Source organism: Pleurodeles waltl, chromosome 5 (genome assembly GCF_031143425.1).
Source record: "Pleurodeles waltl isolate 20211129_DDA chromosome 5, aPleWal1.hap1.20221129, whole genome shotgun sequence".
In the NCBI taxonomy this organism is placed as follows: Eukaryota; Metazoa; Chordata; class Amphibia; order Caudata; family Salamandridae; genus Pleurodeles; species Pleurodeles waltl.
The window spans coordinates 1,508,223,610-1,508,243,033 of NC_090444.1; the positions used below are offsets into that span (position 1 = coordinate 1,508,223,610).

Below are 19,424 nucleotides of genomic sequence, written 5' to 3' on the forward strand. Positions count from 1 at the left end.
GAGTCTGTCCATGTTGAGAGGCACCTCAATCAGGTCCAATGGCCCAAACAGGGGGTAGTAGAGGTATCTCAGATCAGATCTGAGACTGCATTGAAATCCACTCCCTACAATTGTAGTAACCTACGGGAGGGATAGCAGCAAGGTCCATAGCCCTGCCAGAGTGGGCCGAAGAGACTGCGGAGGAGCATAGTATGAGATCAGGTTGACATGTCAGCCAGCCAGGCCCTCTCCTCTGACGTACCTCCCCTGGGGGTCGGCATGGACCTTGGCTACCAACATGGGCAGCGACCTATAGAGCATGGGGGCCACCCCCCAGGAGCCCCTGGAGAATCATAGCCGAAGCGACCAAGAAACATACATTGGGTCCCCACTAAGTGGGTCTCTTGCAGGAGAACAATATCCTGGTGATATCTCCTGATATATCGCAAGACAGCAGATCTCTAAATACGGTCTATCAAGCCGTTGACATTCTAGGAGAGTACCATAAACATGGTACTGGTGTGTAGAGATTGGCACTAAGCACAACTCTGGTCCCTCATAAGGCCCAAGCTGCCGAGCGCAAGGGCTACTATAAGCACCTGGAGGCAATATGTCAGCATACATAGCCCCCCAACATCCCTCACCCCATACTTCTACCCCTGAAGCATCTGTCACCCTCTTCAACACTTTTGCAAACCAACAAAGTAGAACAAATCAATTTTGGAGATTTTCGCAGTTTGGCAGTGCCTTAATTATGGATGTGCCACCTGACCATAGCCTTTAAGGCAATACAAAGCAGTTCCAGTCACCTAGGCCACTGCCCGCCCCAGGCCCAGCAGCTGCCAGGTATTCTGGTGAAGGCCCCAGTCACTGGGCCACCTCTCCTCACCCATGATCATTCCAAGGGGATCGGCATCTCCTCTGCTGACGAAAAGAGGGTGGGGCGGCCACCAGGGCAGCATCCAAAGCTCTCTCTGCCTGCAGCTTGCGCGTCGGCGAGGTCTCTGGGCATTCTTTCCACTCCCCAGCTCACGACCTCTGTGAGTGGGAGAACTTCCTCCATATTTGGCCCGGGATCGGTGCCCCACCAGGTTCTTTAACACTTTTTCGTGGCCCCCCCAGCATCGTAGGCTTCAGGGCATGTTTTTCAGCACCCCACCCCCATGACTGCTCCAGAGTATCAAAAAGGTACGAATTGGATTGGAAGATCACTTTTAGGTGGGCAGGGAAGAGCAGCATGTAGTGAAGATTTAGTGCTCTTAGTTTCTGTTTAACAGCCTCAAAGGACCTGTGCTTTTGCTGCACTGCCCAGGAGCAGTCTGGAAAAATCAAGATTTTAAAGTCAATCAGCACTGCAGCAGTGGTGCCATGGATGTCTACTGTGCACATGGGGGGTGGACGCCGCTTCTGTTGTTTTCCTCCAGCAAACGAGATGACGAAGATGTCCTCCTCATCATCCTCATCATGCCATGTGTTTCCTGCTTCCCCTGTCCCACCATCCATGCTCGCACACTCCGTGGGCATCAAGTGTCTCACGACTGTCATCTTTTCCAGTGCAGTTGTCTGTTTGGTCGTTCCTCCCCGACACACCTTTGCGAAGTGATTCGCTTTCCCACATCTGTTGCACCTCTTTCCCCTTTGCTGTCCAAACACCCATTCTGTGTTCCAGCCCGCAGCTGCTGCAGTATCTCCCTCCTGGCTTCTGGGGTCGTGGCAAACGCTGGTGATACTGGCGTGTTTGCAGGGTGTTTTTTTTAAATAGGAGGGTGGCTGCCTGGCCCCCCTCCCCAATCCTATTACTGCCCTTAGGACCCTATTCGCAATGGCCAAATATATATATATATTTGCTGTGCAATTCTTTATTATAGAAATTCAATAGTACACACATAAACTGTACAGGTTAAGGGACATATAAAGGTCTATCACGGTGGCCGGAACACATTTCTTTCACATGAAAGTCCAGCACATGAGGTTAATAATTGTCCAATCCTATGGAAAAGAAACAATGCTCAGAACGGGGTAGGTGTAGGGGAGGAGAGAAAGAGGGGAAAAGAGGAAAGGGTTCAAAGTCAGGGAGGTGCAGTAGGGTTAAACATTACACTAGTGCGGGCTGGGAGAAGCATATTTCTTCGTTTAGGGCATGGCGTCCCATAGACCGATATGTCTGAGTGCTCTAGTCGGGTATGTTCTGTATGTACTTCGTATGGCCTTAAGAGCAGGAGGCATGATCATGCTGTCTGATGTCCGGTAACGGCGCATCCCCTGGGTGGTAATCCATGAGCAAGCCGTCCATCCTGGCTATCAGTTTTGGCGCTAAGTATTGGCCGTTGGGGTAGAGCTTATTCAAATCATAGCTGCCATCCATTCTTCCGGGGTTGGGGAGGCCGTTGACCTCCAGTGCCAGAGGATGCATACCATAGCTGTTGCGAGCGCCGTATGTAACAGTCTTTGTTGCGGTCGTGATAGAGTTGGGAAGGGGCCCGTATCGTGTAGGAGGATGGTCGAGGGAGTGAGAGGTGATTGAAGTGGCATGGAGTCTCTAAGGATGGAACTCACCGTTTCCCATAGGGGCATGAGTGAGGGATATTCACATATGATATGGAGTAGATCGCATCGAGTCACCGGGCATCACCAGAATTTCGCATGTGGTAGTAATCCTGTTCTGTGCAGTTTCAGGGGAGTCCGTACTAGTCATGCAATATCTTAAAGAGACAAAATTTCAGTCGGGCTTCCCTGGTTCCCTTTTCTATGGCATCTAGTATGTCCATCCAGTCTTCCATTGAATAGCCCGTCTGTAAACGGGCCTGCCATTTAGAGCGTAACATTTTGAGGAGGGGTTGCGAGTGAACGTGACGCGTTAGCACATCTTATAGGCCTGCCATTACAGCTTTATGGTGACCCCATGTTTTTAAATAAGTAACCACTGGGGAGGCCTTGAGTTCCCAAGGGGCAGCACCCATTGTTTGTCGGAGACAGTGTTTGAGTTGCAGATAGCGCTATTCCTGTCTCGTGTGGAGATTGTCTTCTGCTCGTAGGCTACCAAATGACTGGAGTGATCCCTCATTGACAACCTGAGCCAGGCATGCAATGTCTGCCTGGCTCAACTGTGGCCAATTAAGGGTAGCTCCCCCGATCTCTAAGTTATTATTTCCCCATAAGGGGGCTTGAGTATGTAAGAAGGGATGTACACAGAGTAGACGGTGTGCTCTGCGCCAGGCTGCAGGCATGCTGAGAGCATCGGGTTGGCTGGTTGGGACTGTGTAGGGTCCTTACAGTATAGGCCGTTTAGACCGCCAGAATGGAAAAGTAGGAGTTTCTCCGTAGCTACCCATCGTGGTTGTTCCGGGTTCCAGGGTAACATGTATGCCAATTGTGATAAATGGAGAGCCAGATTGACGTGCCATTAACTTCACCGGTGTCAATCGTGGGTGTGTGGAGCCCCACACGAAGGCTCTCAGCGCTGCGTCTATTTGTCTGAGGGTCGAAAGGGGGACTTGGAGTAGGATCATGCCTAGAACGTAGGTAAAACACAGAAGTGTGACAATTCTCACTGCCTGTACCCTACCCCAGATGGAGAGGCCCAATTGTGACCATTTCGTAAAGTCTAATTTCATGCGTGCTATAAGGGGGTCCAGGTTATCTGGCACCATACGTTATAAACCCCGGTCAACAAATATTCTCAGATACTTGAGGCGGGTCAGGGTCCACCGGAACTGATAGCCATGCAATGCGGCTGTTGTCGTCGTGAATGAAAGGGGCAGCACTTCACTCTTGTCCCAGTTCACCCGGTAACCAGAGTGTAATGCAAATCCATCTATGATCTGCAGTAAAGCCGACAGGGATCTTTGTCAAATCAGTTATAGTGAGTAACATGTTGTCCGCCTATAAGTATATTGTGGAGGTTCCTCCCTTCAGGGTTATGCCCGTGATATGTGGGGATCGGCGAATAGTAGCCGTGAGATGCTCCATTGCCAGCAAGAACAGGAGCGGTGATAGAGTGCATCCCTGCCACGTCCCTCTTTGTATTGGAAAGGGGTCTCATAGAAAGCCCCCACAATTGACCTGAGCCATGGGGTGGTCGTGGAGCAGGCGGACTTTGGCAATTAATTGGTCTACTAATCCAAATTTTGACAGGGTAGCGAAGAGATAGGGCCATTCTATCTGATCAAACTCTTTCTCAATGTCTAGGGACAGGGTGAGAGCCTCCTCCAGGATGGTCCTAGCTTCCCACAGGGTATGGCCAAGGGTGCACAGATGATTCCCAGAGGAGCGTCCCGGCACGTATCCCACCTGATGGCAATGTATCAAGGACGTGATGACTTTAGGCAGGCGGGCCGCCAGGACACTGGCAAGTATCTTAATATCCCCTTTCAGGAGAGATATGGGGCGATAGCTGTCGCATAATAGCAGGTTCCATCCTGGTTTGGGTATGACAGCTATTGTTGCTCTATTGGACATTGTGCCCAAAGGACCTTCTCTGCATGCCTCATTAAGTGCGTCATGGACAGCGCCAATCACCTGGTCACCAGCCCATTTGTAAAATTCTGCAGGGAAACCGTCCGTCCCGGGGGCTTTGCGATAAGGGAGATTGGAAATGGCTTGCTCTATTTCAGTCCTGCTGAACTCTCCATTTAGGAGAGAACGGCCTTCAGCCGAAAGGCACAGCAAAGCAGTGTTGTTTAAGAAGGCTTCTATGTGGGTGGGGTCAGACATTGGTTCTGGGGTATACAGGTGTTGGTAGAAAGCTGCAAATTTGTTTACAATGTCTTGTGGTTGAGTGAGTATCTCACCATTCACGGACGTGATGGCTGGGATAGCTAGGGCAGCCTCCCTTTGTCTGAGTTGCACCGTTAGTAGCTGGCCAGCCTTCTCCCCTTGTTCATAGTGTCTGCCCTGCAGACATTGTAGCGTGTATTCGGCTTGGGATGTGTAGAGGTCGTTATGCACCATACGGGCACGTTCTAGCGAGCGGCGTGTGCCCAGAGATGGCTTGATGGTATACTGTCTCGTAAGATGTCTTATAACTTCCTCTAGGGCAGTTTGGCGAGCTTTCCTGTCTCTGTTGTCGATAGCCGCATCTCTCATCATTTGTCTTCTTAGTGTGGCTTTCGCCGCAGCCCACAGAACCCTCTTGGAGTTGGCAGTGCCGACATTTTCCCTCATGTAAGTGGACACATGGTTCTGCAGGTGGACCTTGCCCTGGGGGGTTCTATAGCAAGGAACGGCGAAGCGCCAGGGATTGCGGCCGGGATACGTCAAACCCGACTGTACTAATAGTTGAATCGGGGAGTGGTCCGATAGGCCACAGTCCATTATACTAGTATCTTGTATTTGGGCCACAGTATTGTGCGACACCAAGAAAAAGTCCAGTCGGGACTGAGTACCATGTACAGGCGACAGGTAAGTGTATTCCTTGTCGGTTGGGTGTGTAAGCCTCCAGCAATATACCAGTCCCACATCGGCCATGACATCAGTTAGGAGAGCTCTGTCATGGTTGTTGCTAATATTGAGAGGACCTGTCCTGTCAAATTCCGCATCTCTTGCCAGGTGCTATGATGTAATGAGTTGCTCCTATTTCAGCCAGAAGATGGTTGAGTTGTAAAAGGAACCTTCTTTTAGGGCCAGTTGGAACGTATATGGAGCCCACGCAAATCGATGAGTCTCCCTGCTTCAGCTTGGCAAACACAAATCTCTCCTCGGGATCCTCCCACGTTTTGATAACATTAATGGGGAGTGACTTGCGTAGCAGGATCGCCACCCTGCTTTTCCATGGGGCGCCACCTCCCACCTCTTGAGGTCGAGGGCAATAGCTAAAGAGTACCTTTCCCACCCAGTCCCTACATAGTTTGTTGGATTCTGTGCTATCCAGATGTGTCTCCTGAATAAGAGCTATATCAGTTCGTTTGGACTGGTGGTAGGTTAGTATTTTCTTCAGTTTCACAAAATGCGTCAGGCCGAGGACATTCTGGGAGACGATCCTTAAGGGGCAGGCCGCAGTAAAAGTAGGGATGGACATGATGGTAGAGCTGGGAGGAACTATTAGGGTGGAGAGAGGGGGGAGGGAGGCGTTGTATAGGGCAACGGGACTATCAAGTTGGGTTAAGGAAGAAGAGGAGGGGGGAGGGAGGGAGGGACAAGCAAGCGTTAGGCGTCCCCCTGTGGGGGAGGGAAAGTGTGGAAACAGACGGGGGAGAGAGGGGAAGAGGCGGGGGAGGTAGGTGGAAGGACAGAGAGAAGAAGGAGAAAGAAAAGACAAGAAACAAAGGAGGGGAAAGGCAGAGGACAGGCAGAGGCTAGAGCGAAAGGAAGTAGAGAAAGAAAGGAGAGTTAGGTAGCTAATGGGAGGAGTATAGGACTGAAACTCCAAGGGTCCGGATCTGTGGACTGCGGGTCCAAACCTATGGGGCCCCCACGCTCAGCCATATGGGCCACGGTCAGGAGCAGGACGCCCAGGGTCCATCTCCACGGGGGACGGAAAAGAGCAGACCTCGGGAGTAGGTGGGATCACTGATGGCCGTAGGGGAGCGTGTCATCTGAAAGAGGAGGGGGGAGGGGAGCCGCCGTGAAGAGCAATTATTGACATATTTATTGCCTAAGCACAAATGGGGGGGATGCTGGGGGGTGAGGAGGTCATGCGACAACCCCACGGATATGAGGGTATGATCCGGTCACGTTGGATGGTGATACCTCTGGTTCGTGAATCTGCTATGGTCGCAAGAGGGTTGGAGAGGTTCCAGGTTTCCCACTGTCGCCTGTAGAGTGAGTATGCAGTGTGACGGAAGGTGTGTGCCATCAGTACCGTTCTTATTACTGTTCATCCTGTGTCTCAGTCTTTCATGGTTCCCTGGTCATGCGTCATGTCTAAGGGAGTTACTCGTCCCATGTGTTACAGTTCCATGGTTGGGACATAGTGTGCCCCCACTGTAGTCATGGCGTGGGGTTAAAGGGGTTATCTGGACAGCGGTCACTCCCACTAAGGTTGGAGTGAGAGTGGAGAGGGATGAGGGGGGAGGGGGCGGGGCGGCAGAGCCGCAGTTGAACAGTTCTGGAAGGTGTAGAGGTGAAACAATGGCATAAAACGAACAATAAACAATAAGAGGCAGAGCTTGTGTCTGTGTATACCTTGTCGACATGTAAAGCTCAATCAAAACCAAAACCAAAACTAAATGTTAAATGCTACACATTTAAAGTATGATGTAGAGTGCCAGAAACACTGTGATTGTATAACAATATAACTTCAGCCCGCGGTCAGATACTCAACTGTCCGCCGATCTATTAACGAGCTCTCCAGTCACTCAACAAGTCTCTGGGCTCTCGAGGTCCTCACAGCGCGACTGCGTTTGCAGGTGAGAGCAGGTGCGTTCAAGTGAGTTCAAGTTCAAGTTCAGGGGGGCCGGTGTGGGCTTCAGGGGGGAGCGAGATTTGTCTCTGTCCAAAAGCTGTGCTTGGAGCGCCACTGCTTGCAGAACCTGTCCCCTTGTGTTGTGGGTCTTTGCAAATCTCTTCAAGATCTTCAGCACCCCTACTGTCTCTCCAAAACCGTCACTGAGCTCTCAGGCCAGGGGGGAGGGGAAGGAGGGAGGGCCCAGGTGGGCAATGCCGGGACCGGCACTCCGTTGCTGCATCACCCCTCAACCGCTCTGCCGCGGGGAGTGCATTCCGCGCTTGCAGTAGATTGAGACCGGTTTTCCTCCAGGGGGGGCTTCTCTTCTTGCCTCCCCCCCGCCTCGAACCAAAACCCAATCACCTCACCCAGGTCCTCAGAAAGCGTTCGGCGTCAGAAGGGTCCCCCAGGCTCCGAGGCTCGGGCACGAAACACCGTTTCCTCCTGAGCCTGTCTCCAACGCCACCGGCCTGCTCCAGCAGCCACGCCCTGCCCTGTTCTTACTGTTGGCCGTGGCTCGTGGGTCCTCAGCAGGCCCTCTCTCTGCGTCTCTCCACTGGCTTAGCATGCCCTGACCTTCCATCATCGACGGGGGGACTCCCGGGACGAAATGTGAGGGTGTGTGGCACCCGGAGCGCCCCTGGTCCCAGACCAGAGCCCAAAGCCTTGCAGAGCTCCCAAACTAGGCGGCCATCTTTACCCGTAGCAAGACCACGCCCCAGTCCAAATATATTTTAAAGGTGAGTGGGCCATGTCCCAAAGCCTCCTTACGCCTTGTGGACCCCATGCCCCAGGGCCACTATTAAAATTAAAGGAGAGGAGTGCCACACGGCCCCCCTCCCCATGCCTTGTAAAGAACTGGGACCCCATCCCCCAGGGCCACTGGTTAAAACTAAGGGGAGGGGGAACGTGGCCACTCTCCCCAGGATGACTTTGACCCTGGGGACCCCATCCCTTGAACCTTGTGCATTTTTGGCAGGGGCATGTGCCCCCTACCCAGGCCGCTTTTAGCCCCAGGGACCACATTCCCCTGCACCATGCACATTTTTGGGGGAGACAGGCATGTGGCTCCCTCCCTCTGCCAATTATGGCCAGAGGGACCCCATCCCACGGACCCAGCACTATATATATAGGGGAGGGGGGCACGTGGCCCCTCCCCCCTGGGTTGATTTCGGACATGGGAGCCCCTTCTCCGGGCGGCTATTGGCCCTGGGGAACCCATTCCTGGGGCCCAGCCAACAAAGGGTGGGTGCCCTGGCACCCACCCAGGGCACCCACCACACTAACGCTGGGGGCCGCAGAGGGAGCCCCAGATCCAAAGTCCATTTTTCAAGCTCCCACCAGCTGAGAGCGGACATTGTTGACTCCTATTCGGTGGGAGATTTGACATTGTTCCCACCAAGCAAGAGCAAGCACAGGTTTCCCTGCCCGTGCTAGTGCAGGCAGGGAAACAGTTATGTCCTGGAGTAGGCTCCCCATGACATTGCATATGATCAGGCCCTGGGGGAGGGGGTCCCCAAAACCATTGATGGCTCAGAGAGGGGGGCTGCCTTTCCATTTGTACAGCTGGACCCCAGGCACCCGGTACACAACTGAGCTCGGGGCATAGGGTCCTCCTTTCCCCTTTACATATACAGCTGATCACCGGGTCCCCAGGGCCCAAATCAGCCCAAGGAGGGGGGCTAATTGCCCTTCTCCCCCTTTGCTGCATGGCCAGTCCCCAAAGGAAGCCCTGCAAAATATAAGTATGTTTCCCCCTGGGACCTGGCCCATTTAGGGGGCTTTAAAATAAATGCAGGAAACAGTGCTTGTTTTTTTTAATTTGATTTTATTTTGCTGTTGACTCGCAGATCATCTACACATTTTTGGCAAAAGTGTTACATAAAATGTGGGCCCAAGCCGGGGTCCCTCTGGGACCCACCACCAGGTTCCTTGTGTCTTTTTTTGCTTTTTTTTCTTAGGACTCTAGAACGAGTTTAGAGTCCTAAGACGGCTGCCACCACTTCCTGGTTGAGGTTGTGGCAGTCAATCAAATCTCAGTTTGAGGTCTGCCGGGATCCACTGACCCTCTGTGTCCCTAGATGTACAAAGTTTTTTTTTAATTAATTACGCAAAAACTACTGAACAAATTTACACCAAAACTCAAAAAGAACTCTTTCTGGACTTAGATCTAGCTTTCTGCCATATTTGGTGTAAATCAGTCCTGCGGTTTAAGCTGTAGTTGTGTGATTAAAGTTCCTGGGGTAAAATGAATGGGGAAAACACGTTTTTGGACCCCTTTGTTTTGGCCTCCACTCCACGAATCACCCCCAAACTTTCCAAACCAAGCAAAAAAGAGCACTTCTTTGGAAAGTTTTGTGGAGGCGAGTCAAACCACGCCAAAGTTATTAGCAACACAAGAAATACATTTCCAATGGAAACAGGATCCAAACTATAACTTTCCAGTGGCCACCACCACTGGGTAATATATATGACTATATATCTCTATCTATCAATGGATAGATATATAGGTAAATGGATAGAGAGATAGATATTTAACTCAAAGATAGCAATTTATGAATGAAAAATGATTGTATAATTTATCACTGTGGAGCTTTCTTTCCAAGGCAAGCAGAGCTTCCAAGTTCTCCTTCCAAGGCAAACCAGGAACCTACAGCATTACCCATTCACTGTGGTCTGTTGCACATGCTTCCATGCAAATCCATGCTACATCCACTAAGCATAGACTGCAAAAATGTTCAAATTTGCTTCAGCTTTACCATGCATTTCCAATCATGGTGATGTGGAATGTAACCTGAAAGATCATTTATGACATTTACAAAATTGCATCTGTTAGTTTAAGGGTGGGATCAGGAGCATTCCCCTTTGCCATATGCATAAAGGGTCCATGGTAATGAAAAAATAAAATAATAAAAATGCAAATAGAAAAAAGAAATAAACAAGTTAGTAGAAAAATATCAGGACTTCTGCGGAGTTGAGCACAAGAGTCAGGCCTTGTGCCCTACCCACAGGGAACATGGTCAAAGGCCAATGGCAGCTGTGGTTGGCTATTGGCAGGGGTTGGGTACAAGGTTTGGTCAGAGCTGCCAATCCCTATTGTGCAGGGCTGTGCCGCAGGGGTTGGCCACCTGTAAAAGGCCATGTGCAGCAAGTATTGAAGGTAATAAAAAATAGATTAAAGCAATAATAATAATTATTATTATTAATACATAAAAGTGAAAAAAGTAGTCTGATTCTCTATTTATAGAGTGATGTGACTGTGTCTCGTCAAAAGACCTGTGGCCAAACGTCACTGTATGCAGCCAAAGTATTAGCCCTCTAGCCATTCCCCTCTGTGCAGAGGCGAAGACCATGTGCAGCACAGAAGGGAATGCTTCCATACAAGTTGGATTTTTTTATATCATCAAAAAAACAGAAATTCCCTGAACAAATTAAAATTAAGTTATGGCTAGGATGGGTATTAAGACCTTAATGTACGTTTTCACAAATCATGAACTTTCCTTACAAACACAGTTAAAGAACAACTTTGATTGCAAATAAAGACTGAAAACCCACTGAAATAAATAGCAACACACTCTCAAACCAAATAAATAATACTACATACATTGCTGGCTCACTCTTAGGTCCCGATTACGACATTGGAAGTCTGAGGACCATCAATGCCGTGGTGGTGGACAGACCGCTGTGTTTTGCGGCAGTCTGACTGCCGCAGTACGAGGTTGGCAGGCAGACCCACCAACCTACTGCCGTCCCCGCCAGAATCTTCGATCCCGACGGAGTGACAGCAGGTGCCGGTTGTAATCAGCCAGGGCGGCGCTGAATGCAGTGCCGCCCTGCTGACTACAACCTTATTCTCTGCCAGCCTTTTCATTACAGTACCACTGCCAAGAAAAGGCTGGTGGAGAACAGGTGCAGAGGGCAACGGGGGGCCTGCACTGCCCATGCCTGTTGCACCCATGCCCAGCACCCTCGAAATCCACACTCTCTGCACAACAGAGAGTGCGCATTTCAAGGGTGCTTGTGCCCCCTGCATGCGGCAGCATTGCGACTGGCTTAATTATGAGCTGGTGACAATGTTGCAACCACTTTCCCACTCGGCTGACTAGCGGAAACCTTGTGAAAGCAGGAAAGTATTAATGGGACCGGAGGGGAGGTCATCAGCATGGTGGGGACAACCCTGTCTGGAGTTTGGTAGACGGGAACGCCCGTCCGCCATACTCATAATAGAGCCCTTAGTGTTAATGGCAATGTGATGGGTAATCTGAACTGAAAGATCATTTGTAGGATTTGTTAATACATTTATTGCACCAAGGGTGAGATCAAGAATTTCAGGTTTTTTCTTAAACATACCCTTAAGTCTCCCTGTCTTCAAAATGAAAAAAGAGCCCTCAGGAATCAGTATGAGCATCCTCTAACCCCCTTGCTTGGAGGGGGGAGGTGTCAGCAAACTGACCACCTGGAACCAACAATATAAACAAACGTTATCTTTTCTGTAGAAATACTGGACACACGGCTGGTTTTGCAGACCCCCAACTAAGCCCCCAGAAAGGCTGTGTAGGAGAATATCCAGGCACAGTGTCCAGCGCCCGTTGCTCAGGGCTAAAGATCGTGCACAGCTGTGGTTGGTCACTGCAGCAGGTTGGATGTAGGGCCCTACGTCCAACTGTTGGGTGTGCTATATAATTAAAAAACAGAAATGAACTAAGCAAAAGCAAGGTAAAGGGAAGATATGGTTAGCTATGGTTCTAACACCCTGGCATATATTTAACAAAAACGAAATTCACAGAAAAAACACAAAGTTATGTTTATGAATCAAAACCCAAAAAATATTGAAATTTGCATGTCATGGTTAGTTCCGTAATCCATAACTCGCATATCAGCAATGAAAACTGTAACTCACACATCAAATGCAATGCCTATGACTTCACAAAAATAAAACCAATAGGTAACACCACCTAAATGACAACATCATTACATAACAATACCTACTCAAAAAGAAATAGCAATGTATTCTTGCTTATCATATTACCAATTATACTACAAATATTGCCTAATTTGCAGTATTATTGCTAATATGAAAGTAATCTGAACTTTAACATTGTTTATATCATTTGTAATTGCATTTGTCACACCAAAGATGAGGTTGTGATCATTGATTTGGGGTGCAAGTTATGGTTACATGGTTGCTGTGCATTTACGGATGGTGAAGCTAACCATAACTTGCGAATTTTAGTGGTATGTCATTTATAATTTGTAACCATAATTATTTTAAATTTAACTTGGGTTTTTAAGTGGAACAAAAAAAAATATATATAAAGAGAGAGAGACCGACATTTATACACATAATATATATATATATTTAAATATATATATATATATATATATATATATATATATATATATATAAACCTACTGCCGGTGACCAATAGTATAGTTAGGACCTAGTTTCTAAAGTGTGCTTTGAAGTGTGCTTTGTCTTGCCAATAACTTTGATGCCATTTGACAAATCTTGAAGAAAGTTCCAAAACTAGTTAGCTACTCATTTCAGCTGCTGTTTTGAAAGTTTCAGTGTGATTTGTCAAGAGTTCATGGGTTTGTTCTTGTCATCTGCTCTTTAGGCCAGATATCGTTGTTTTCTGTTTCTGTACTTGAGTATGCAAAATGACTTAAAGCTTGCCCGTTTGGCCCCACCACGTATATGGTAGGGGTAGGCAATGTCTTTCTGACTTTTTCCAGGATGATGGACAGCCTACCAAAAGCACCCCCCAAAGAATGTTTCCCATCGAATTTGAGGATGCATTCTTAATGCACTAGAATATTAGCATGTCTCCACCAAACAAAGAAGCACTTTTTGCAAATAAGTAAGAGGAAGTATCCTTCTTTGGTGGAGATCCAACGCTTCATAATTTTGTCATCTTCTGTACATGAGGATTCATGTTATTGCAGATTTCTCTATGAAGACGCTTGAGGAACAATCACGTTGCCAAAATTACCAAAACACAAGGTCACTGGAGACGTTACCTCGTGTCTTTTGTGCAGCTGTAGTGTAGGATATGCACTATACATTTACCAAAGAGGTAGCACTTACTAGTTAGCCAGTAGAAAGTACTCCAGTTGGATAGACATTCTGCCCAAAACTGTGGCCTCTTCTTCAATAGTTAAGCATGTCAGGATGCATTCTGGCACCAATGCTCATTTCACAGAAATTAAACCTCAACCCCCCCCTAGGGTGCATGAGGGGATGGTTCTTTGGCCAGCTCCTGAAGCACACGGACAAAGCTGTGCTTTGGTACCAGGCAATGTCACCAATCTCCACTGTGCATGGCCAAAGGCTGTGTGTGGCACAGGGTTAGATGCCAATGGGGGGTTGGCCAGCCAGGCCCTTTGGCCAACCCCCTGCTGGCCTGGGGCTGGATCCATACGTCCAACCTCCTGCTGCGTTAAAAAAAACATCGAAATTCACTGAAAACTTCAAAGGTTACAGGGACGTTATAGTTAGGTTCTGAATTTACATGCACAAAACCATAGAAAGTCAGCTGATAGAGTTATTTCAAGTAACTATAACTTGCGCCCTCGCCATTAACAGTTAATTACCCCACATATTACATCACTGATGACATCTTCTATGGCATCATTGATATTATCACTTCAACATTTACAACAGAATTATTGATGAGAAAATTGTGCATGGCGGGGGCATGATTTATAGTTACTTGAAATACCTCTAACTATAACAGCTGAATTTCTATGGGTTTGTGCGTAGAAATTCAGAACCTAACTATAAAGTTTCTGTAACCTTTGTTTTTTTTCAGTGAACATATATATATATATATATATATATATATATATATATATATATATATATATATATGAATTATGCATATAGGGGGTTCTCTTGGAAGCATAAAACAGATGGCCAAAGGCAGAGTGGTTTGTAAATATCAGTAGAGCCACAAGACAGCAATATATGACCATGCTACACATTACGCGTTATGTATTTTATTACATTACATATTTGATTTGAGGTACTTACATAGGAAAATCAACTTTTTTCAAAATACAGTTACTAATTGGTTCCAATTGGTATTAGAATGTTTAGCTTTTGTTTAACATTTAGGAATAAATTGAGAAAAAAGGACAACGTTGAATGCCAACGGACTTACACAATTCTGTAGCTGCATCGTTTACGACATATTTATGCATTTGCCATATTTGCCTCATAATTAGCTAAATCTATTTTACATTTCAACAAAAAAAAATCGATTTCAAATGAGTCAAAATTAAAACAATGTGCTGCATAATGTGCCTTTTCTTGGTGCTCAATTTAGCAAGCTTTGCTAAATAATTTGATCTTCCATTGATGCATAATCCAAGTAGCCCCGACAAATGGTAGAATGTTTAGGGACTTTCATGATCATGATGAAACGCAAATGTTTACAAATGGCTTAATTAGTACAGTTATACTAAATAACGTTATCTGGCAACATTTAAATTATTTTCATGTGTGTGAGCGTAATTTTAAAGTGCTATAATTATTGAAAAACATAGTATTACTGTACACCTTCTGAAGAACTGTAGGATACAAAAATGTCTAAATCCTCAGAATATATAGAAATCAGCATATTTTCCTTTGCAAACAAACCTCAACGCCAGCTGCCGCTAACAGCCACCGCACTGATTCCATTCGCCCTCGTCCGTTGAAATAGATGAGCTTGGGTTTCTCGGCCATTGTTGACGATTCAGGGCTTCTGTTAAGTAAAACACAGGTCAAAGCAGTGCTTAATTTGTACTTGTTGTTTCCGGTGCGGATCACCATCACGTATTTTTTAGGGCCAGCGCTTATTTTAATGACTCAAGCATTTACTCCGAGCAAAAGAGACATATGGGAAAGATGGAGACAGAGAAAAACGAAAAACGTCACAATGGGAGAAAGCAGAAAGCGCAAGAGCGAGCTGAAAGGGCAGGGAGTGGCTGTAAAGGGATTAAAGAGGCCGGAGATGGCTTCAGGATGACGCTGCCTCAGAATCGCGTGTGCGCAAATTTAATTGCAGCAGCCGCGTGTTTGAGGAGGGCTTTGAGCATCGGCACGTTTTTATTTACAAATTAAGCACTGGGTCAAAGTGTTAATCAGTTGCAAAAAAAGTAGCCGAGAGGGTGTGTGAGTGAAACGCTGCTGCGTTGCCTTGTGCACCGAGGGTTGGAGATTCTTGTGTGCTCACTCATGCATCAAACGGGAGCACCTGAAGACGGCTGTTTCCAAGGCAAACCTGAGACAGAGCTTTCATCCATGTATTCGTCTACTTTGGGCCTGGTTAATTACCAGACATCTCACTGATAATGTTTTCTGAAGTCGCGATGAAAGCGGAACGAGTGCAGCCGTTACGTCAATGGTGACAAAATATAAATTTTTATCAATGCCACAGACACATGCAAAACGTGTAGAATGTTGTGGTTGACCTGTGGCCAGTCCTTCATGCGAAAACAAGGAAAATGATCCTGCAGTCAAGAGGACATTGGTTACTCAGCGCATAGAGAGAGTAATCCACATACTTAAATGGATTTATCACGGGGGGCGGTGCAATACAACACAAGCATGGTAACATTATAAAGGTCAATAGGGGTGTCACTCGGCTCTTCTCCCCAAGAAATATCACAGATTTTTCTGTAATCTCTCAATCCTTCAGCTAATTTCTTATCTATCGAACAGATGACATCCGCTTTTCCTCTACAATTGTTCGTCCTCTGACATCTTTACACCACAAAAAGAAGCTGGACCATTGTTTTGCAGCCAGTGTGTCGCCAACCGCCCTTTTCCCAGCAGTAGCCCTAGCGCTACAATTCTGTAGCAGGCAATGCGCTTCTTTGGTTTTGGATGTAAGCGCAAAATATAACATGCAGACATGACAGGCAAGTTTCTTCGCGTCCTTGTCAGCTGGTCAACTACTTGGGCCTGATGATCTACCACCACACTACGTGTTCAAATCAGGTGTAGGAAATCATCGGTGCATGTCCACCATTGCGGACAGCAGGCGGGTCGCTCACAGTAGATTGTCAGTATGATGACAGGGGTGAAGTGGTGACACTTGTAGAAGTTTCTACTGGAATCTCTCATTGCCCGACACCTTCCTGACATAAGACATGACCTTATTCCATTCTGTGTTAGAGACCTGTAGTCCAAAGTCTGGGCTCCAGTTCTGTCTGACCTGTAAGTGATATGAGGACATTATTTATACATAATCCACTGTCTGACCTGTAAATGAGAGGAGGACATTATTTAGACATAATCCACTGTCTGACCTGTAAGTGATATGAGGACATTATTTATACATAATCCACTGTCTGACCTGTAAATGATATGAGGACATTATTTAGACATAATCCACTGTCTGACCTGTAAGTGATATGAGGACATTATTTAGACATAATCCACTGTCTGACCTGTAAATGAGAGGAGGACATTATTTAGACATAATCCACTGTCTGACCTGTAAATGAGAGGAGGACATTATTTAGACATAATCCACTGTCTGACCTGTAAGTGATATGAGGACATTATTTATACATAATCCACTGTCTGACCTGTAAATGAGAGGAGGACATTATTTAGACATAATCCACTGTCTGACCTGTAAGTGAGAGGAGGACATTATGTAGACAGAGACCAGTATGTAGATAAAAGTGGGCGTCTACCCTACTGCACTGAAGACAACTTCCATAGCAGCCCTGATAGAAGTGGTTTCACTGAGATTCCCACTCATGTGTCTCAGGTGCTTTAATCACTCAAGCATAGAGTAAGAATTGATGCTCCCAAACCAAAAGGAGTCTGGGCTTCCTCAAACCTAAGGAGTGAGTGCCGTGTATACCACTCACTCATCCACAACAACCTTCTGCCACCCAACTTGACACTCCTGCCTCTGCATGTAATATGTGCAAATTCTTCAAACCATTAAGCTGCATCGCAATTGAGAATTCTTCTTTCAGAATCTATTAAATTGTCCATTTCCATATTTTAGACATCTAACGTATAACATATGACACTCAGGGCCCAGCCACCACCTGGCACCTGGAAATGATACTTCAGTGTCACGGAGCCATCTGAGTCCTAATCAGCAGTGTTTCATTATTGGGAGGGCCACACACAGTCAGGGAGAAAGTCCAATTGTGAGGCTTGGTAGTAGCATTCCATGTCTGGAATTCCGGGCCCGCCTCCCTCGTAGTGCACACCTGTAGTGTGATTAACTGAATCCTAGGCCGTGTTCCTGTCCAAATCCGGGAAGAATGGAAACTATCAAGTTTGTAAAAACAATTATTGAAGAAGACAGAAGAGTCTTTAGAAAACATAAAGGTACCTGGCATGTGTCACCATTTTTTTCAGGGTCATTCTTTCCATTATAGACGAAGTGGGGGTCTTGCAAAAGGGCAAATATTCATGCATATCTTTGACTTGACCCACATTTTATGAATATACAGGACCGGCTTTAAGGGGCGATCCGTGGCTTAAAAATACCATGGGTTTAGAAGCAGTGAATTTGCTAGTGCGTTTAGCAGTTTCAGGCAACAATAAAAACGTCAAGATAACACTGGTGGTTAATGTTCCTGCTGGGAAAATCGTAATTTTTGTCTGGTGGCAGTTTTGACTCATCACAGTAGTGCAATGGGTTAATGTGCCTGCTACAAAGAACGTGTACCATGAAGATCACAGCTCTGAGTGTGACTGAACCATGAGCAGCGCTATAAAAATGAAATGTATGTCAGAGATGGGCTATGGAGAGATGAAGGGCATTTCTGGAGGGTGGTAGGGAGGACATTTGTATAGGAGGAGGCCACGCGGGATGGAGTGCGCAAAAAAACGTCATGGCTTGTTGTGCTCCGATTCAGGAAGGACTTGGCCTTGCATTTTGGGCTGGACTGTTATTACTGGAACAGGGTCACAACTGATTTGCGTGTGGCTGGTTCCAAATAGAGGAGGCATGGTGGGCAAAAGATCGATGGGTTGGGCTGCCACGCTGAGCAATTGCCGTGGGTTAGACACATTGCAAGCATTCTCCCATCACCTTTTGCGTGGTTGATGTAACATATTTTGCTCAGTAAGTGTGCTTTCCACCCGAGGATTCTGTAACAGGTGAACCACTGTCGGGTTGTAGCTCTTGTCTTGTAGGTAAGAGTCTATGGAAAGCGAAGTTATCTTGTAGGTAACGGTTAAAAAGTCAGAAAAAAATGTTTTTTCGGCTCTATTTTACATTGTTTTGCAAGGTATTAGTAAAATATCACTACCAACATGAAAATACACCATCTGGTATAAACTCACTGTTAACATCAAGCACTGCGCGATTACTGGTGACATTAAAACATTGCGGACAGCTTTTACTGTTGACAAGTTGTAGGACTGACAAATACAAATACCACATACACACCCCGGTCAAATAACAGGGCGGACACAGAAGTGATCAAATGATGTGCAAATTGGAATCATCTGGTGGTCCATGCTTTTGAAATTATCAGATATCCAACTAACCATTCTTCACGTTAACAGGAATCGAGCGCTGGCTTTGAAACCGCGTATCACACAGACAGAATTAGCTCTTAAAAAAGAAATAACATGCACACAAAGACATCGATGCCGAGCTACAGCTACACAACAATCCGCAGTATTTTCTACTTTAAAATAAGCAGCGAGTGGGAGATACTCACCAGGGCTGCCTTCGATATACTCACAGAGACATCCAACGAGTATGATGCATAGAACATGTGTGAGAACTGATAAACTCTTGCAGAAGGCAAGAGGGAGGGTTAGAAGAGGTGAACCAGCTAATCGCATGTAGGCAACTGGGTGTGTCTGTGCCACCAGTCAAATGCCAGAAAAGGGGGCTTTTAGTAGACTTCAATATTAATATTTTGTTTATGCGCCCTGCATGTCATCAGAGTTGGTGGTAATACTTCCTGTGCGAAGCTTCCATGTACAAAAGGGAACAAGCATTGGCAAAGCTAGTAGGTATCGCCTATGGAACCTACTGGCTTTGCCAATGCTTTTTTGAAAAGCTGAAGAGTGTCTGTTAGCCAA

General features: G+C 46.8%; 1 protein-coding gene across 1 annotated transcript in view; it reads right to left on the minus strand.

The window, feature by feature from the left end:
• Positions 1–19,162, minus strand: part of LOC138296563 (glutathione S-transferase 3-like) — a 174,226-nt gene extending 155,064 nt beyond the window's left edge. Inside the window, exons 1-2 of the mRNA XM_069235802.1 lie at positions 19,055–19,162; positions 15,006–15,111 (exon numbers count right to left, since the gene is read on the minus strand). Of these exons, the coding sequence (XP_069091903.1) occupies positions 15,006–15,092 (87 nt within the window). The 5' untranslated portion in view covers positions 15,093–15,111; positions 19,055–19,162. The remainder of the gene's footprint in view (positions 1–15,005; positions 15,112–19,054) is intronic.
• Between the last annotated feature and the right edge of the window lie 262 nt (positions 19,163–19,424).